The 20,092-nt window shown below is 45.5% G+C and overlaps 1 protein-coding gene across 8 annotated transcripts in view; it reads left to right on the top strand.

Moving 5' to 3' along the window:
- The window catches only part of UBTF (upstream binding transcription factor), a 135,796-nt gene that overhangs the window by 20,750 nt on the left and 94,954 nt on the right, over positions 1-20,092 (top strand). For 3 of the 8 annotated variants that reach the window (XM_069237876.1, XM_069237877.1, XM_069237872.1), the window contains exons 3-13: positions 1,503-1,678; positions 2,446-2,529; positions 3,246-3,401; positions 6,839-6,903; positions 7,105-7,225; positions 7,953-8,063; positions 11,464-11,597; positions 11,787-11,928; positions 18,710-18,751; positions 19,279-19,407; positions 19,603-19,758. In XM_069237876.1, coding sequence (XP_069093977.1) covers positions 1,503-1,678; positions 2,446-2,529; positions 3,246-3,401; positions 6,839-6,903; positions 7,105-7,225; positions 7,953-8,063; positions 11,464-11,597; positions 11,787-11,928; positions 18,710-18,751; positions 19,279-19,407; positions 19,603-19,758 — 1,316 coding nt within the window. The remainder of the gene's footprint in view (positions 1-1,502; positions 1,679-2,445; positions 2,530-3,245; positions 3,402-6,838; positions 6,904-7,104; positions 7,226-7,952; positions 8,064-11,463; positions 11,598-11,786; positions 11,929-18,709; positions 18,752-19,278; positions 19,408-19,602; positions 19,759-20,092) is intronic. The other 5 variants (XM_069237878.1, XM_069237879.1, XM_069237873.1 and 2 more) reach the window with 2 other exon arrangements.

Genomic DNA, 20,092 nt, shown 5'->3' with positions numbered 1-20,092 from the left:
ACAATAACCATCTCATATTTGTGGTATTCAAACCCTTCAGGATTGGATGATTGAAACTGCATCTACACAGCAGAACATATCCTGAAAACAATGTGTAAGCACTATTGCGCTTTAAAGAAACAATGCATTAGCGCTGGCCGTGTCCTAGTGCTTTTTTAAATGACTTTTTAGCCATGCTGCACAGCAGCTGCGCTGCTCTATCACATGGTTAAAAAACATTGCCAATAGCTCGCGTGTGTGAGCTGTTGGCTTTGCCAATGCTTGTTTTCTCTTTTTCCTCAACGATGAACTGCATAAAAAAGTAACATTTACAAAACCAATAGGTCTGCTTTGGTAAAGCCAAAAAGTGCATTCATTTGACTTTGGCAATGCTTGTTTACTGTATTCCATTTGGTATTTCTGATAAAGTAAACCCGCCCCCCTCAAGCTCCAAAGTGGGTGCGTTAATGAGAAAAATGGGCATGAAAGTCATGCCTATCTCTGACAATGTATAAAACACGTTAATCCATGCCATTGATACTCCATGCGGGCAATATTTATTGTGGTATATTTGATAAAACCTGGTTTCGGGTGTTTTCACTGAAGCATCACGGTTCATATCCGTTTGCACTGAATGAAACCTGCACAACACTTAAGAAATAATGAAATGAAAATGCATGAATCAGTGGCCAAGTGAAACACACAAAGGTTGCAGTCGATATGAGACATGTTTGGCTTTTACCTTCCCACCATTAAATAAGTGATAATAGGGCTTCTTGAGACATGGGTAGCCCTCACCTTACTGTAATTTATTGCGTAGAATTTAATTCTAGATGGAGGAAAAAAGAAGAAAAATGCACAATAAGGACACAATAGTTACTTTCAGTGTCGGAGTCACCAAAAAGAGAGGAAATGTAAGCATGCAGGTTTCTACCTACAGGTTACATAGATTTTCTCATTTATGGTGAATAACAAAAATTGCAAGGCGCACACCTAAATGGGTTATAGATTTCCAGGCATTTTTTTTTTTTACCCATATAGAAAATATTTTCTCAATCAGAAATTGCCTTCTACACTCCCATAAAATGTGTTTAGGACTTATTAGAAGCTTATTTGCACATTTGTAGGACTAAATGTCTGAGTTTGGCTCCTGTTGTTGCCCTCTCTAGTTTCCCCCTTCAGTTCTTTGCTTCCTTCTTCACTTTCTTCCTCGTTGTCACAAAAACAAGAGAGCAGGACGTGGCTGGCGGGCCCTCTGGCGGGTGAGAAACTGTGGGTTACAAAGATGAGTAATTTGTACTTAGTCCTGCGTCCACACTCATCAGCCTGATAAAAGAGAAGAACCCAGAAGTCCTCAAACATAGATTTTCGTGAGCATGACCTAACTCATCTGGGCTGCAGGCTATATGCTAACAACCACTAAAAAAGAAAAACACGAGAAAGTTAAGGAAACGGGTACTGAGTAGTATCCTTCCTCGCTTCACATGCCCCTTGTGACATTGTCGGTCTCGTCTTTTGTACAGAGCGCTGGTGCCAGGATGACATGCTGACACTACTGGAAAACATGAAGACCAATCTCCCGACGCTCGACATTGGCAAATTCAAAACTACCGAGTCGCACTTGGACTGGGAGAAGGTGGCTTTTAGGGACTACACTGGAGCAGCGTGCCGACAGAAATGGCTGGAGCTCTCCAACGAGGTAGGTAGACGTCCATACATAGGTGCAGAAACGAGGCTGTGTGTGCAGGGGTTTGTAACAGATTGCTTTTACGGTAATAGGGGGAGTGGTTGTTCTTGCACGTAACAGCTGCCTGCTTTGGGTGATATGCAAAGCGGCATGTCTGCACTCGGGGCCTATTGCTTGAAGACCATCACTGTCAGCAGGTGTGTTGGATATTGAGACGGAAAGAAGACAATCCAGTGGCCCGAGTGGAGTACATTGGATATGTTTGTTTGTTTTTTGTGACCTCCTACCCAGCCAGATTTGGTAGCGGCTGTAAGTTATTTCGTACTTATTTTGAGAGATTTTGCGTCTTGCATTCGGGAATGGCAGGTGTGTTTGTGTGTTTCATATATATAGGAAACGAAGAGCTATAGTTAAGTTTGCTTTGCATGTGCAGTAGCCAGAGGCTGTATTGCACGGTTGTCCGTGCTTAAGAGGAGAAAATGTTTTATATATCTCAAAGAGTAAGCAAGAATACTGTGTCTTTCTCTTGCATTTTTGGAAAGCAAAAGCTGTCTGTGTCTTTGTTTTACATTGGGAGCAGGCAGAGTGGTTGTGTTTTCGGCGTTGCATTAGAAACAAGCATATGTGGCATGTAGTATTTTTGCGGAGAGTTGAAGCTGCGCCTGACCTTGTTGTACTTAGTTGAAGCAGTAGCTGTTTGTATGTGTTGTATTTAGGGTTGGGTATTTTATGTTTTTGTGTTGCAGATATGTATATTTATATACCTTGTTTTTCCTCAGGTGAGAAAGTTCCGAACACTAACAGAACTCATTGTGGATGCACAAGAACATGTGAAGAATCCTTACAAAGGAAAAAAGCTGAAGGTGGGTTTTGCTTCTAGGCTGGGAATTCCTTCTAACGCTCATTCTCTGGGAGCTTAGCCTTACGAGATTCTAGTGCAGTGGTGACCATTGCCCTTTAAGCCCCATGTTCCTGACTTTGGCGGCAGAGAAAGTGATAGGATCATCACGGTGCTCATTCTCTGCCGTCAATGCCTGGTAAGCTTGTTAGACTCCTGTGGCATTCTTTTCCTAGCATCAGTGCCTGGGAAGCTCTTGAGCCTGTCAGAGTAATTCCTAACCTGACGTAATTGCCAGGAGAACTTATATGGTAATCATGGCACCCTTGACCTGCTATTAGTGCTTGGGGGAGCTGCTAGGGCTGTCCAGGAGATCAGAAAGGCTATGGTACTCCTCACATGATCTATTACTCAGTGACCTAATAGTGCAGTCATTGGTTTTACCTCTTGTCATCATGGCCAGGGAGCTCATAGGGATACCATAGCACTGCTTCCTTGGCATCAGTGCTTGATATATGTATTGGCTATCATTGCACTATTTGAGTGGCACTGATGTCCATAATGTTGAAAGCATCATCGAGAGATGCATGCCATCGCATTGGTAGCATGGTCAAGGACGATGCTTTGGGTGGTGGGAGGGGGGTGCAAAGGGTTAACAAGTAAGGAGGGTTTTAAAAACCTTCTTCATTGCTTACATTTGATCTGGAGAGGGAAATGAAGCCTTCTTGTCTTGTTGTCCAGAAACACCCAGAGTTCCCGAAAAAGCCGCTGACCCCGTATTTCCGCTTCTTCATGGAGAAGCGAGCGAAGTATGCCAAGTTGCACCCCGAGATGAGCAACCTGGACCTGACCAAGATTCTGTCTAAAAAGTACAAGGAGCTCACTGAGAAAAAGAAGGTGAGACGTCTCAACTGTTTGAGAGCCCAATACTGGATCTGTGTAAATCTCAATACCAATTAAAATCCTAGCAAGGTCAATGGAGACTTCCATTGGTCCAAGGGGAATGTAGTGAGTGTAATTCTATTGAGGTTCAGATAGGACATGGGAGAGGAACATATTCTACTGGGAAAGGAAAGGGATACAATAGATCTGGCAGAGATTGATAGAGAGGAAGAGTGGGGCTTTGATGAGGACACATAGACATATGAATAGTGCAACGTAAGAGCATGAAGGAAGGTAGATGGGAGAGTGCTCGATTGAAAGAGTCAAACAGATGAATAAGCCATGTAAAGATTATAAAGAGGAGGATGGTGGGGAGTGACAATACTTAATGGGCCAGAGGGAAATGTAATAATGTGTTGAAAAGAAGAAAATGCAGGAATGAGGGAAAACCTGACTGGGGGCGTTGGTGGCATGGGAGAAAAGAAATGCAAAGGTAATAGAAAGAGTGACAGCCATTGCACTAGGAAGTGGGAGAACAAGCAGTTTGAAGAATGACAGAAAGCAGACAGGCTGGTCCTGAAGGTCTCAAGCTTTGCAAAGGATCATGTCACTTTGCTCAAAGTAGCCAATTTATTTCCTATGTAATGAAAACGTTGAGCCTGTACGACCAGCTCAGAAGGTCATACTGTGCGTCTTACTGGCCCCAAATAGTGCCTGACCACCTGCGACATCTTAAGGAGAGAAATACAGGTGAGCGACCTTTCACATGTTGGGGCATTCCATTCAGGGACACCGTTTATGCTCCATAGACCTTCGCGTAGACTTGTTCAAGGAACAAAGCCACCAAGTCAGGAATCAGGTGGCCGCAATCCATACAACCAGCTGTGCTTGCAAAAGGCAAGCTATTTCTGCAAATGATACAAAAAAAAAGCCAGAGTTGGTTCCCATGCATTTGCGGCAGAGTAGTGTGCCAATCTATCAGTCTATTAGTGCCGTTCTTACCCTCCCCACCCTCAACAGTGTTCCTCATCTGCATGCATTTTGATATGAGACGTACACTTTTATCTCTCTCTTAATAAAGCACCTAAGCCTATATTGGTAATAATAACCCAGAAGTACCCAACAGTGACACCCAGATACTGAACCCATCTTTGCAACCAGCAGGCATATGAAGCTTGGCAGGCACTCATACTGTAAAACACCCTCAGTCTCCGACAATGATGCGGAGCAGGTAATAAGCCATTCTTACACCATTATAGATTTCACACACAACTAACTCAAAAGAATGAAAAGGTGTCCCATGCCGCATCATCGGATGGGTCGCAGATGAAGGGTTTTGGGTTGATGGGGGCATTAATGGTGTATGTTGGGAAAGACAGGCCGGTTTAAGGCCCTAAGCTGTTAGCCAAGTTAAAGGGCTATAGACCCTGCTCAAGCTAAGGAGAGGGAAGCAAGAACTAGAGATTAATCACAAAATGAATCTATTATGTATAAAGCGCTCAGGTATTGTGTCGGCTTCAGTGCAGCAAAACAAAAGAAACCGACTAAAACTTGTGAGTCCAACAACCGATGGGTGTTTAAAAAGGCAAACAACATGTGAGTTTAGCAGAAACCAAAAGGCTAACTTTGATTGAGATATCTAAAAGATTGCACGGTAACACGTTTCCTCCTGACCTGTGAATATGGCACAAAACAGGTGTCGATTGCAAGGACTGGGCAGTAGTATATGCATGTAAATGATCTGTGTATTGAACGCAGTCTCTTTAAATGCACTCTTTCTTCAACTTCCAGTCAGTGCCGTTCCCAATGTCCACTGAAGTGTCACATTTTCTAAGGCTATAAACTCTCCCAACAGCAAAGTTTGGTATACACTCTAAGACTTGCTCACACTCCTCATCCAGTCCAAAGCCAAAAGACTTAACTGTGACTGGCACTGGAGATGTCCCATACATAGGGGCATAGAGCATTGTCCAGCACTATTATTTGTTTTTGGTGACAAGCAGCTGCGTCTTGCTAGCGTTGCGCTTCAAGAAGTTGTGGCCCATCCATTGATTTATGGCCATCAAACATTTCTTCAGTTTCTTCACTGACCTCATGATAACCTGGGTATCATTCACATAACTCGGGCCCTGCAACCAACCCTGCTAATGAGGTCTGATAATAGTCAGGCATATTGTTGAAGAGAGCAGGTGACCGCGAGGAGCATGATAGCACCTCATAAACCACTGCCAACATGCTGATGTCACAGGAAGTAGTATTGTGGTCTAACGACAACCCTACAGGGATGAATGGCAGCACTTTAATATAATTTCACTATTTGCAGTTTTCCACAGACTTTTTATCAGTATACTGTAATCCAATGTATCAAAATCAGGAAGGAAATCCCCAAGGATCGCTCCTATTGAGTCTCTATCATCTAACATATATCTTCTGTCATAAACCAAAATTCATCTCTGTGTTCCGGGGCGATTACCTGCTGCAAGGAGTCAAGAGAAGTAAACTCCTCGACGGAATTAGAGAGTTGGATATCTTGCAGATTGCCCAGCTCACGGAGAACATAATAGGGTGAAAGGCAGCCACACTGCTTACTTGAGGACGGCTACTTGTTTCACTACCTAAAAAAGATACAAAGTCATGGTCGCACACTCGCCATTAAAGCTCAGCGTCTTTGCATGTGGGCCTTATCTGTAAAGTATCTCCAATTGCCGTGTAATATTAAGTAAAACTAGCCTGAACATAGAATGGGAAAGAGGAGGGAAAGATCAGGAGGTTCGAGGTAAACTCCTTACGTTGACCTTTTGTGAAGGATGTTGCTGAATTAATGTTCAGTCCCCCAAAAGCAAATTTACTATTTTCCATTGAATCTAAGTTATACATATACCTCATCTAGTGTTGCGGGAGAAAAGTGTACTTGCCTGTAACAATGGTTCTCGAGCATGGGTTTCTTCTCAACCTTCCCTTCCCAAATGAGCGATCATTCTTTTCTGTTTTTGCTTTCAAAAAAGAAAAAATAGTACTTGGCAATTGCTGAGTGAGTCTTATTTCAAAAGACCTCACATAAATAGTTTGCTATTGTGTTTGTTCCTCTCAGTATTGAGAGACGTAAACACTTTTACAAAATGTTTACCAAAATACTTTGTTGGCACGGTAGATATTCAAATTATCTGAATGACCGTGCTGGAGTACCTTTCCTATTGAAATGCAGAGTAGGGATGTAAATTCAGCATTGGGAAGGATAATACACACAGCAGAGAGATGCACAAGCAATAGCAAGAATGGAAAGCCACAACATGGCGAGGGACACATGAATCACTTTACAATGGGAATGATGACTGTAGTGTTATAAGAATGGCAGAACAGAGTTGTGGACTGGCTTTGCAAGAGGAAGAGAGGTGTGTGCTACATCTTCTGCAAAGCTGTTGAATGGCCTATCTTCTATCTTCCTCACGCAGATGAAATATATTCAGGATTTCCAAAGGGAGAAAATGGAGTTTGAGCGAAATTTGGCACGATTCAGGTGAGCAGGGCAATATTTTAACATGACCAGACAGATTGACATAAATGGTGGGACATGAATCAGGCTTGCCTACAGTAAAACATGCAATTCTAGATTAATTGTTCACATTTGAAAAAAGATAAGGGCAAAGTTACTAGTCTTTTTCGTGACTTAATGTTTTGTTTTCTCCCTTTCATAACCACCATTTTATCTCTGGTACAGGGACGAGCACCCTGACCTCATGCAGACTGCAAAGAAATCAGATGCTCCTGAGAAACCAAAAACCCCTCAGCAACTGTGGTACAACCACGAGAGAAAGATCTACCTGAAGGTTCACCCAGATGTAAGTAAACAAGGAGGGACATATTGTGTGTGTTGGTCCATATCCTTATTTCCACAGCAGATCTCTGCACTTGCTTCTGGCAATGAACCTTGTCATGCCAGCAGCATTATCTTCCGTTGGTTCCCAAACAGTCATTTAAACTCAAGTTTCTGACTACAGCTTTGTGTTAACCAAGAAAAAATGATCAGAAATGAATATCATCATTTTGTTTTCATGATCTTCGGAGAAGTAAAATGGGTCAACTGCTATTTGAAAAGGACTCTAACCTCTTTATTTTGCATCTGTGTTTTTAAAGCAACGCAACATGTTTGTATTACTTTTGAAATCCAGTGGATTAAAAATATTTGGAAGAGGTACCGTTGATCAGTGGTGCAGCATTTGTCAGTGTGATCCCTCACCACCTCATACTCACAGATGACTGCTACCATATTGTTAGCGTGCTTTGAGATAGATATCGTACCCTCACAAGTGTCTGTGAAAGCAACAAGTCATGTGTAGGCCGTAGTGCGATGTGCCCAGATTTTCATGTTAATTGTCCATCAGCGTATGTTTAATTTGATTGGTTCACCTCTGGAGTATGTTTCCATAAATACCCATATTTTATATAGTTTTTACTGCTTCAGAAAACTCCATATTATAGCTAGAAAGGTGAAAGAGGCATATAATGCACTAGAAAACGAAACTGGCCCTTACCTAAGCCCTACAATTGCTCTACTTGATTTGACAGGCAACAACGAAGGAGGTGAAGGACTCTCTTGGGAAGCAGTGGTCTCAGCTCACTGATAAGAAGAGGCTAAAATGGATCCACAAGGCTCTAGAACAGCGGAAGCTGTATGAAGTAAGATTAACATATTTCTTTCTCGCTCCCTCTCTCTCTCTTCATAGTGCTTTACAATGCTTTATTTAAATTTTTTCTAAGCTTTTGCTGCACTGTCGAATTTTATGGAACGGTTCTATATGCTCTCTTGTATTTTTCACCCTTAATTTGCTTTTTAAAATATATCTTCGTAGCATGTTATGTCAGTAGATGCACATGCTTAGCATATTCGTGCTATCTAATGTTGGGCTTGGATCTTTGCAAGTTTTTCTTCAAAGAAGTGTTTTGAGTCTTGATGTATGGTGTGACTCCTCTTGTTGTAAATTGCGCATGGGCATCCGTTGCATGTTAGATTATTATTTTATGCCTTCCGGGTTAAACGCGCAAAGAGGGGGCACTGAGGTTGTTATGTCCGTAACTCGGTTATTCATCACGCCCATTCAGTTTACTCCCCACCGCACTTTGGCGGCTACACTGTGCTTTGACATCGTCTTTCTACAGGCACACGCAGCTCATTGGCAGCACAGAAGACTGCTGTCAGTGCCACGAGGTGTCGAAGGCCTAGCCCCATTCTGGGGCTTAGCACCACTGCAATCCTTCATCATTTGTGAATGCTGTATGGGTGATGGAACAGCCACCCTTCTGGGACTGACCTCACTGACGCTCTAAATACCCCTTAGTTGACCAGCACGAGATGTGCAATCTCTTTTTGTCCCCCAGCCAGGAGGCCACCACCTGCTTGTGCTGTACCTTCTGCTCCAAAAATACACTTCAGTACTGAAGAGAACTCTGGTTGGAGCACAACAGGATGCAGCTACAAGATATCTCCGGTTCCCCCAGTTGGTAACTGAAGTCCTAGAACGTTAACCTTCCACCAGATTGTATGGTTATCTTACAGGATGCCCATCCACCCACAACTTAGGCCTGTTACATGGTGAAATGGAAGAGGTTTGTTCATTACTGCATCTCTAACAGCCTAGATCCCCTAAAAAACTACCGTCCAGGATCTCGTCCTCTATCTCTTATACTTAGCAAAAGGCAGGCCTTGCCTCCACCTCTATTTGTCTGCATTTAGCAGCAGTTGCTGTCTACATGCAAAATAGGGAACAGAAGTTACCCATTCAGAATTCCTGTGGCCCAGGCATTTGTGGAGGGCATCAAAAGAGTCATATGTTCTAGGATACCTCCTGCTTCTGTGTGCAATCTCATTGTCGTCCTCACCAGACCTATGGGTCCACCCTTTAAACACTATGCACTTGTGCTCCCTTCACTTCCTGTCCTGGAAGGAGGCTTTCCTTGTAGCCATACTTAGATAACACCACTTTCCTCATGGCCATACTTCCCTAGCACGCATAAGTGAGCCGAAAGCCCTGATCCTACAGGAACCATTCATCCAGGTTCAAAGAGATGGGGTCCGTGTTAGAACTTATCCTAAAACCTTCCTTAAATTGGTATCCGTCTTTCACCTTAACCAAACAATAGAATTCTCAGTCAATGAGCACTCCACACCTTAAAATTCAAAATGTAGTTTATTGACAGCACCAAGCCATTCTGAAATCAGATCAGCCTTTGAGTGCTTTCAAAGCCTTAGAGAGGTCACGCCCATCTCAAACTCAGGCATAGCCAGGAGGATAGTCACATGCATTCAGACCTGTTATCAGAAGGCAAAAAAGATCCTATTTGCCCCATCCAGGGTGCATTTCCCCCACAAGAAGGATGCAACTATGGCCTTCTTATGAAGCATCCCGTTAGCAGATATCGCCAAAGTAGCCACCTAGTCAACCCCACACACCTACCACTTTTACTACACAGCATTGTGTGGATACCTCAGCCCATCAACAGGCCCTAGTGGGCCAGTTGGTGTTAAGAACGTTATTTCACACATCTGCATCGTCCACATTAGCCACCTTTTTCTGGCGAGTACTGCTATATGCTATATTAAGCACGTGCATAAGCATCTGTTCTTATCGTGTAGTGCTGCAGAATCATATGAAGCTACACCCCTCCCCAGAAGCATACGTTCATTGTTGCAGATATCTCATTTTCCTTATGCTCTACTGCACGCTGCACTCCAAGCACCTTACTTTGTTAATGCACTCACCCGCTGTGCGGAAAAATCTATGGTGGAGTCACTGCCCACACGTAGTCTACAACAATAGGAGTCACACCAATACCTTGTGACTCGAAAGACTTCGAAGAAAAACAACTTGCAAACATCCACTCCTAACGCTAGATGGCAGGAGTATGCTAAATACGTCAATCTACAGCATTAAACGCTTCGAAGGTGCTTACACTGTAAGTATCATTTCTCATTTCTACCACTGCCTCTGGACTTATTCGGTATTTTCTTGTTACTGTATGTGTGTGATGGGATCATACATATCTCATTGCTTCAGCCTCACCATTTAGATTGGTGTGTTCCTAGATGAGGGAATCAGAGGGAAGAGCTGTTGCCCATATTACGGCTAGTGTGTTCTATGTCCACAGTGGCTGGATCCATGCCAGACTCCAATGAATGTGCATGCAGTGAATCAAAATTGAACTGATTTACTTATTAACTGGTTATCCTCAAAAACTGTATTGGATCCAACACCTTTCGACCTATGTTGGACACTCGGGATGTAGGGTCTGTTATGAGACTTTCGAATTCCTGTGTGTCATTAAAAGTTATGCTTCATTCTAACATATTGCACCAGTTACTGAGAAAACATGAGTTTACGTTGAGCTCTTTATGTTAGATATTTGTAATGATTAATGCCACAGGCTTCTGTGGCTACTTTTGATGCATACATTAGTCAGAGGAAATATGACTAGAAATACAAAGTTTAGCCTTGTGCATGGGGCCATATTTTGTACAAGACCAGATCCTTTTCAGTTACCGTAGCATCACACAAACTTAATCAGTCTGATCCACTACAATTTTTTGGAGGTAGTCACAGTTGTAGTTTTCTAGCTATTTTTTAGGTCTTGCCTGAGGCAGTGCATGTGCTGTCGCTTTTGAGATATTTTGTTTGCTTACAGGGGGCTTGCAACAAGGCAAAAAACATTGAGAAAGCCAATAGATCTGGTATAAGTAAGACCTATCTGCTTTGCCAATGTTTGTTTTACCAGACTTGAGGTAGTAGGTGAGCCCAAGGATGATCTGGCCAACAAGTATAACAAAGTTAATGTGCAGTTTACAAGTTGTGACAATTATAGTAATAAATCCTCGGCTGCTAGTTCTTCCTCCCAGTATGCATGAATAACTTTCCCAAGCAGTTCTCGCATCCCCAAAAGTGACTTTCCTAATTCTAGGTCTCTAGAAAACTCTGGATGCTTTTCACATGTGCTGGACATGCTCGCTGAATAGGAATTAGAACTCAGTGTCGTATTTCATATCAATCCAAGGCTCTCTGTTATTACTTGCTGTTTGAATTTGCAGGACGTCATGCGGGAGTATATGCAGAAACATCCTGAGTTGAACATCACAGAGGAGGGCATCACTAAATCCACCCTGACCAAGGCCGAGCGTCAACTTAAAGACAAGTTTGATGGACGGCCCACCAAGCCTCCCCCGTAAGTATGCCTCATAAAAATGAAAAAGCAGATGTGCAGGGTGAAAAATAATGGCAGAAGGTGGCATTGTACTATATATTTTTCTCTTGCTTCTTGGTGTTGCCTATTTACCTCTGCTTCCTTGTGCTTCCTCTTCCTGGGTTTGCCTATCTCTGGAAATGTTAACCATTTACTGTCCTCGGTTTCCAGGAACAGTTACTCCTTGTATTGTGCAGAGCTCATGACCAACATGAAGGATGTGCCCAGCACGGAGCGCATGGTGCTGTGCAGCCAGCAGTGGAAGCTGCTCTCTCAGAAGGAGAAGGATGCATATCACAAGAAGTGCGAGCAGGTAAGGGCTGGCTGACTAAGGGGGCTACAGAGCAGTAAGGCTGATAGCGATCAGAGTGTAGTGGATGCTGTGGACCACTAGGGCAGGTGGCCATGGAAACAGCGTGATGGGAACTGGGACGCACAGAAGACTGAGCAATAGAAGAGCACTAATGAGGAGGTGGAGGACAGAAACATTGGGTTTGTCGGGGTGATGGGCTGCCATGAGCCAAGCTAAACAGAAAAGTGATGTGTGGAATGCTTGACATCATCTCTCCCACTGCAGGTAATTACTTTGGGCTCGTTCTTGCCGATCGTATTTTTGCTCACTCTGCTACTACAGACCGGGACCAGTACTCTGTAAATCAGCCGTTGGTTTGCTCCAGTGGGAAAAGACAGTCTGCAGTGCTATGCTCCAGTAGGAACAACCCAGTCTGTAGTGTTAGGGAACCAAATTAGATCACTGTAGGAAAGTCATTCTTTTTGGCATGGTAACCCCCACTTTTTGCCATGCTTTGACTATTTTCACTGGGATTCTGCTAACCAGGACCCCAGTGATTGTGTTCTCTCTCTCTTTCAAAATTTGGTAGCCTAGGACTTTGCACTCCTCACAATTTGGCATACTGGCGCCCCCTTGTAAGTTCTTAGTATATGGTACTTAGTTACCCAGGGCATTGTGGCACTGGGGGTTCCCCCTGGGCTGGAGCATATGTTGTGCCATCCATGGGAGCCCATGCAAAATGTGTCAGCAGGCCTGCCATTGCAGCCTGGGTGAAAAGATGGATGCACCCTTTCAACACAGGTTACTGCACCAGGCCACTGTAAGTAACCCCTGTGGTAGGCCCTCCTAGCCTAGAGGGCAGGGTGCAGATCCCTGTGTGTGACGGCACCCCTGCATGAGCAGATGTGCCCCTACGAACTCCAGCTCCATTATACTGGAGTTCGTAAGTACGGGGAAGCCATTTTACCCATGTACTGGACACAGCAACTGTGTCCAGCTACATAATAGTAACTCCGAACTGGGGCATGTTTGGTATCAAACATGTCGGAATCATACCCCAATGCTGATGCCAGTATTGGTTGTATGATTCTATGCACTCTGGGGGCTCCTTAGAGGACCCCCAGCATTGCTCCTATCAATCTTCTGGGGTTTTCCGGGCAGCCCACACTGCTGCCACCCCCTCAGACAGGTTTCTGCCCTCCTGCTGCTTGACCTGCTCAGGCAGGGAACGGCAGAACAAAGGATTTCCTGTGCCAGAGGGAGGTAACACCCTATCCTTTGGATATAGATGTTACATGGCTTTGGAGCGGTAGCCTCCCCAAGCCACTGGTATACTTTGAAGGGCGCATTTGGTGCCCTCCTTGCATAAATCGGTTTGCACCAGTCCAGGGTCCCCCACTCCATGCTCTGGCGTGAAACTGGACAAAGGAAAGGGGAGTGACCACTCCCCTGTCCATCATCACCCAAGGGGTGATGCCCAGAGCTCCTCCAGGTGGCTGCTGGATTCTGCCATCTTGAAACCTGGGAGTATCTGAGTGGCCAGGTCAGTTAGGTGACTAGACAGCCCCCTTCTGATAGGTGGTCACCCAGCCAGGTGACCAAACGCCCTTCCTGGGCTATTTAGGCTCTCCCTCTTGGGCGGGTCCTCACATTCGATGTGCAGGATTCCATCAGGACTCCTCTGCATCGTTTACTTCATGTTCTGGCCACTGGAACCACAACTGTACTCTACAGGAACCAACAACTGGCAACTCCAGCAACGACTCCGCTTTGCAACATTGTTTCTCCAGCTCGTCCCAGCAACTGCAACATTTCCCAGCTGTGCATTCTCTGAGGTCGACGAGACTCCAATCTGCCCCAAGAAGTAAAAAGGAATCTCCCTTGGAGTGAAGGAGTCACTCCCCTGCATCTGCGGGCACCAACTGCAATGACGACCGGCTGCATGGATCTGCTTCACTTCAGGGACTACCCTTCATCTCTAATGCTGCACAGCAGGTCTTCTTCATCCCCCATCGACCTGGTCCTACATCCACAGATGGGTGGGTAGTGGCTCCTGTCACAACCGGACCCTCCATCACGAACTGGACTTGGTCCCCTTCTAAAAGAAAGTACCCTCTTTCTTGACATGGTTACCCCCATTTTATGCCTGTGGTCAGTGTGTTTGACTGTGCCTACTGGGATCCTGCTAACCAGGACCCCAGTAGTTTTGGTCTATCCTCTAAATTGTACCTTTTTCTTCCCACAATTGGCATACTGGTCCCCCCATGTAAGTCCCTAGTATATGATACCTAGGTACCCAGGGCATTGGGGTTTCAGGGGATCCCTATGGGCTGCAGCAGTTATTCCGCATGCACCCATTTTCACTACAGGTCACTACACCAGGTTACTGTAAGTCACCCCAATGGTAGGCCCTCTCAGCCCAGAGGACAGGGTGCAGATACCTGTGTGTGAGGGCACCCCTGCACTAGCAGAGGTGTCCCCACAAACTCCATATCCATAATCCTGGACTTTGTGAGTGCGGGGACGCTATTTTACGCGTGTACTGGGCATCTGTAGTGCAGCCATTTATAATATAGCTTCATGCACTTTAGTTTAACATACTAGGCCGCTGTGCACTTTGCCCTAGATATATTTTATTCAACTTCGCACTGTTATTTTATAATAACCAGTTTTACGGTCTTGTTTTAATTTCTTCTATCACACTGTTTAGCTTAGTGGAGCACAGGGTCATCAAGAATGCATTATTTGAGTCCCTGCTCTGGCACGAAACTGGACAATGGAAAGGGGAGTGACTACTCCCCTGTATATCACCACCCCAGGGGTGGTGCTCAGAGGGTCCCTGGGTTCTGTCACCTTGTTTCCAAAGTTGGCAGGGAATTCTGGGAGCATCTGAGCGGCCAGGCAGGTGACATCAGAGCCCCTCTCCTGATAGGTGCTTACCTGGTTAGGTGACCAGTCCCCCTTTCAGGGCTATTTAGAGTCTCTCTCTTGGGTGGGTCCTCAGATTCAGCTTGCAAAATTCCAGCATGACTCCTCTGCAACCTCCACTTCAACTTCTGGCCACTGGAACCGTGACTGGACCCTCCAGGAACCGACAAATGCTGCTACAACAAAGAAGACTCTTTTGCAAGTTTGTCTGGGGGCTGCGGATGTAGTGTGTTCTTTAGGGGTCGGATATCTTTATCCAGAGCTCATGGTCGGGGGTCCTCTGGATTCTCTCTACGGGCGTCGTCATGAAGGGGTGGAGAGGTCAACCCTGGATGAGCACTTGCTAGCAATTGCTTGGGGACCCTCTTTTGCTGGATGGACCACCTGGACATGGGCCGTCGACGTCGGGTGCACAGGGGTTAAGACTCACGCGTTTGGAGTGAGGTGGGAGTCCTTGGTTGTGGGTTTTCTTAGACAGAGCCGTTGTCCTCTGGAGTGCTTGGTCCTTTTGGGTGCAGGGCAGTCCTCCAGTTGGCAGAGGTCGCTGGGCCCACTGGACACGTCGCTGGTCTTTTTGCAGGTTTTTTGAAGCAGGAGACAGGCAGGTAGGGCTGGGGCCAAAGCAGTTGTCACCTTCCTTTCTTCTCTGCTGGGGGTTTCAGCTTAGCATTCCTCCTTCTTGTAGGTCGCCAGGAATCTGGTGAGCTGGGTTCAGGGAGGCCCTTAAATCCTAGATTTAGGGCCGTGTTAGGGGTCAGAGGGCAGTAGCCAATGGCTATTGTCCCTGAGGGTGGCTACACCCTCCTTGTGCCCACTCCCTTTGGGGAGGGGGGCACATTCCTATCCCTATTGCTCCATGCCCGCCAAACTAAGATGGAGGATTCCGCAGAGAGGGGGGTCACCTCAGCTCTGGTCCTGGCTGGGGTCGTCACTCCTCCCTGTTTTCCCTAATTTTCCCATCAGACTTGCTGCCAGAAGTGGGGCTTTGTACGGGGCGGGCACCTCCACTTGTTGGAGTGCCTTGGGGCAATGTAACCTGAGGCTTGAGCCTTTGAGACTCACCACCAGGTGCTACAGTTCCTGCAGGGTAAGATTTGAAGCACCTCCTCCCAGGACAGGCTTTGTTTCTGACTACAGAGTGCGCAAAGGCACTCACCCCATGTGTCAGAAACTCGTCTGAAAGTGGCAGGCTGGCACAGACCGGTCAGTCCTACACTAGCAGTTGGGCTAGCATACAGGGGGCATCTCTAACATTCCCTCTATGTGCATTTTTCAATAAATCCCACACTGGGATCAGTGTGGGTTTATTGTGCTGAGAAGTTTGATACCAAACTTCCATTAGTCAGTGAAGCCATTATGGTGCTCTGGAGTTCGTAATGACAAACTCTCATACCATATACTCAGTATGGCTACACTGCACTTACAATGTCTAAGAATGGACTTAGACACTGTAGGGGCATATTGCTCATGCAGCTATGCCCTCACCTGTGGTATAGTGCACCCTGCCTTAGGGCTGTAAGGCCTGTTAGAGGGGTGACTTACCTATGCCACAGGCAGTGGTTCGTGGGCATGGCACCCTGAGAGGAGTGCCATGTCGAGTTAGTCATTTTCTCCCCACCAGCACACACAAGCTGTGAGGCAGTGTGCATGTTCTGAGTGAGGGGTCCCCAGGGTGGCATAAGACATTCTGCAGCCCTTAGAGACCTTCCCTGGCAACAGGGCCCTTGGTACCAGGGGTACTTTTTACAAGGGACTTATCTGTGTGCCAGGGCTGTGCCATTTGTGGGAACAAAGGTACAGTTTAGGGAAAGAGCACTGGTGCTCGGGCCTGGTTAGCAGGGTCCCAGCACACTTTCAATCATAACTGGCATCAACAAAAGGCAAAACGTCAGGGGGCAACCATGCCAAGGAAGGCATTTCCTTACACATGCCCTTTACTCTTCCATGCAAAAAAATTTTTGGTGAGCTCAGAGAACCTACTGCTTTTTTAAGGAAGCGAAGGGAGCCCATGCGGCACTACAAAAAGGCAGCAAAAAAACAAAACACACACACACTCACACAGCGACACAGAATGCAACCCTTAATAATTTAACAGTTACTCACAATTGGTGCATTCCATATATTACATCTGAAATCGGTGCTATATTCCACTGGAGTGATGTGCATGGAATATCTCATCAAGGATTTTGTAAAGATACAAACAAAGGGGGTTATTACAACTTTGGAGGAGGTGTTAATCCGTCCCAAAAGTGACGGATATACCACCAGCCGTATTACGAGTCCATAGGATATAATGGACTCGTAATACGGCTGGTGGTAAATCCGTCACTTTACCGTCCCTTTTGGGACGGATTAACACCTCCTCCAAAGTTGTAATAACCCCCAAAGTGTATTATTGCTAATAAAGTTCAGCCAGTTTTGTGCCCGGTTTAATTTCTGCAGTGAAAAAGGGGCGTGTTGTGACTTTATGCTGGTAGCTGTTCCTACATTTAAACTATGTAGCAGACTTTGTCACTTTCCTTCAGCTGCTTGTCAAGGTCCGACTCTGCATGTTAAAAGAAAGGAATGTGAGGTGGTGTTTTTAGGTTGAACGCGCAAGTGCTTTGACCTCTTGTAAGTATTGTGGGCTTTTAAAAACGTTCACAGCACGCCCATCACTTTCACTCGTTCGTGGGTTTGCCTTTCAAAAATCCTGTTATGATTGGTAAATACTTAACGTTTGTCCTTCCTTGGAGTGGTTTTGTTACCGCCTTGCAGACTGCCCCTTTTACATGGATAATTGCATGATTGCCGATACGTTTGACTGCGAGCGGTCTTCTTTTTCTTTTTGTGTCTCCTCCGTGCTCATGGCGGCCGTAGCGCTTCAAATCTGTTTGCCTATGTCAACTGTTTTACTTTCATTTTCAATTTAAGTGCAAAGAAAAGTCCAGTTAGGAATGTACACTGCAAATAGCTGTAACTTGAGCAAATGCAAGACCCGTTGTATTGCAAATGCTTGTTTTGACAGGTAGCTCAGCTTGGTTGCTGGCAATTTAGAAATTATTTCCTGGTCGCTCCAGTCTGAGCTGCCTTCCACCTTTCACTGTGAATGGATGTTGCTGCTCGGTGGCCAAGGGCAGACTCTTCAAGAAAGAGTACCGTTGCGAGGCACGAATGGGTGGGAAATACGATACCTTTCTTTGGAAAAGCGAATCATCACAGAATGCAACTTTTCTTAGGTAGTTTTTTTTTTTTTTTTATAGTAAATCCTCCTACATGAACGTGGCTTACAAAAATAAGCCATAGAGCCTTTGAGCCACATTTGTTTGAAAATATGAAGTGGTTTAACACTCCTGTCTTTAGTCTTGTAATTGCACGCATTTACAACTCAGCAGGGTCCAGAGTTTTTATGTCGAGCCTTTGCAGAGTGCATGCACTGTCTGCAAGACTTGCTGTTCTCAGGGTGCATATATGGTTACACTGCAATGCTCTGTTCCCTCCTCTTTTCGTGTGGTTATGCTCCTTAGGGGCTGACTATATGGTTACATGACTGTTTCTTCCAAATGGAATTTTTATTGTGGTGCCCTCTAAGGGATGTCTGGCCGTTACAGTCTTAATGACAAGTTTATGAAAGAATGCATAAACACAAGTTTATTTCTGATAATGAAATGTGCTGCATGGGTAAATACTATAAGATCACAAAGGCGTGACCGATTGGCTATGCCAATGCTTGTTTACAGTTCGTTCTCTCAGCCTAGTGCCTTTCATCACTCCTGGTTACTAGTATCTTCTCGTCAGTATGGTACACCTCAGCTTGCCTCTGAATCCTAGACAATTTGTCTGTATTCCTTTGCTATTACTCTTTTCGATAATACTGTCTTTCCTTTATTCACAGAGGAAAAAAGACTATGAGAGTGAGTTGCTACGATTCTTGGAGGTGAGTTAGGCTTTCGGTCCTTACTTTTCTCCCATTTTCAATTCTTCTGCCATGTGCCCACTCCTCGCCACTGCTTTGTTTTAACTCCATACCACGCTTAAATACCTCTTTCTCAGTTTTTGAGCCATACCGACTTCGTGCGATACTCATTTCCCCCCCTTGTTTCAGGTCTGTCCCCTACTGTATGGTGTTTTCTCTATGACCCCCCCCCCCCTGTTGTTGACTTCTGCTCCATGTATTTTATAGTTTTCTAAACGGGTCTCTTTCTCCATCTTTGTAGTGAAGTTGGGACTGACATTTTAGTGCCAAGTATTAGTACTAAGTGTTTCATCCCGCACATTCCAGATGATTCGCCATGGTGTTCAGTATTTACATATCTTTTAAACATGAAACGGATCTGCTAGAGATTGCATCCTTGAATGATTTGAAGAGACAATTACTTCTATCGCTGCCAAAAGCAAACAAAACTGAAACTGTGTCCTCCTTCTTCCCCCACCCCTTGCCCTTCCTTCCTCTGTGCATCTTAGAGCCTGCCTGAAGAGGAACAGCAGAGAGTCCTGGCTGAGGAGAAGATGATGGGTATGAGCAGGAAACGAGGTGCAAGCCCAGCCTCAAAGACCACCCCAGGGTCTCCCCCGGGGGATGCCGCCAGCAAGGTAAGTGGTGCCTCCAAAAGTGTGAGCGGGGTGGGGCAAGAATTACTCCTCTGAAACCGTCGCGCTCCTCATCCCACCTTTGACCTGCATAATAAACTGGTCGTGTTAGAGGTCCTCGAGCTTTTTCTCTGTTTGTGGGGTCTTTCCAAGCCCCTGTTGAACCTGCTCTACACAGACTTTTGTCCTCTTCAACAGGTGGGTGCCGGGAAACCCCAACTCCCCATTTCTGCCATGTTTATCTTCTCGGAAGAGAGGCGCAAGCGGCTACAGCAGGAGCACCCGGAGCTGCCAGAGAGTGAACTCACCCGTGCACTGGCCCGAATGTGGAACGACCTTTCCGACAAGACAAAGGTTGTTGTTCACGTTATATAAAGAAAAACTCCCCCAGTACCCCATTTCGAGGGATACTCGCTGCACACTGTGACCACATTGCTTTTCCGAAAGCAAAGATACTTTCAACCAAGCCAAAGCGACTATGAATATGTTACACAGGGTAGCCCAGAAGTGTGGCCTCTGGAAAGTTTGTGGCCAGGAACGGGTGCACTCACACATTACACGATGCCATCCAGCGGTGGCTGCTGCGTGTTGGAGAGGCTTTTTTAAATGTTATCCTAAACTAGTAAAGGTCTCCCACCTGATTGTGTACATCACTTAATTGGCTACCATGAACAAGCAGTGGCCAGTG

The sequence above is a fragment of the Pleurodeles waltl genome, chromosome 6 (assembly GCF_031143425.1).
Source record: "Pleurodeles waltl isolate 20211129_DDA chromosome 6, aPleWal1.hap1.20221129, whole genome shotgun sequence".
Classification (NCBI taxonomy): Eukaryota; Metazoa; Chordata; class Amphibia; order Caudata; family Salamandridae; genus Pleurodeles; species Pleurodeles waltl.
This window is presented reverse-complemented; position numbering and strand designations above follow the sequence as displayed.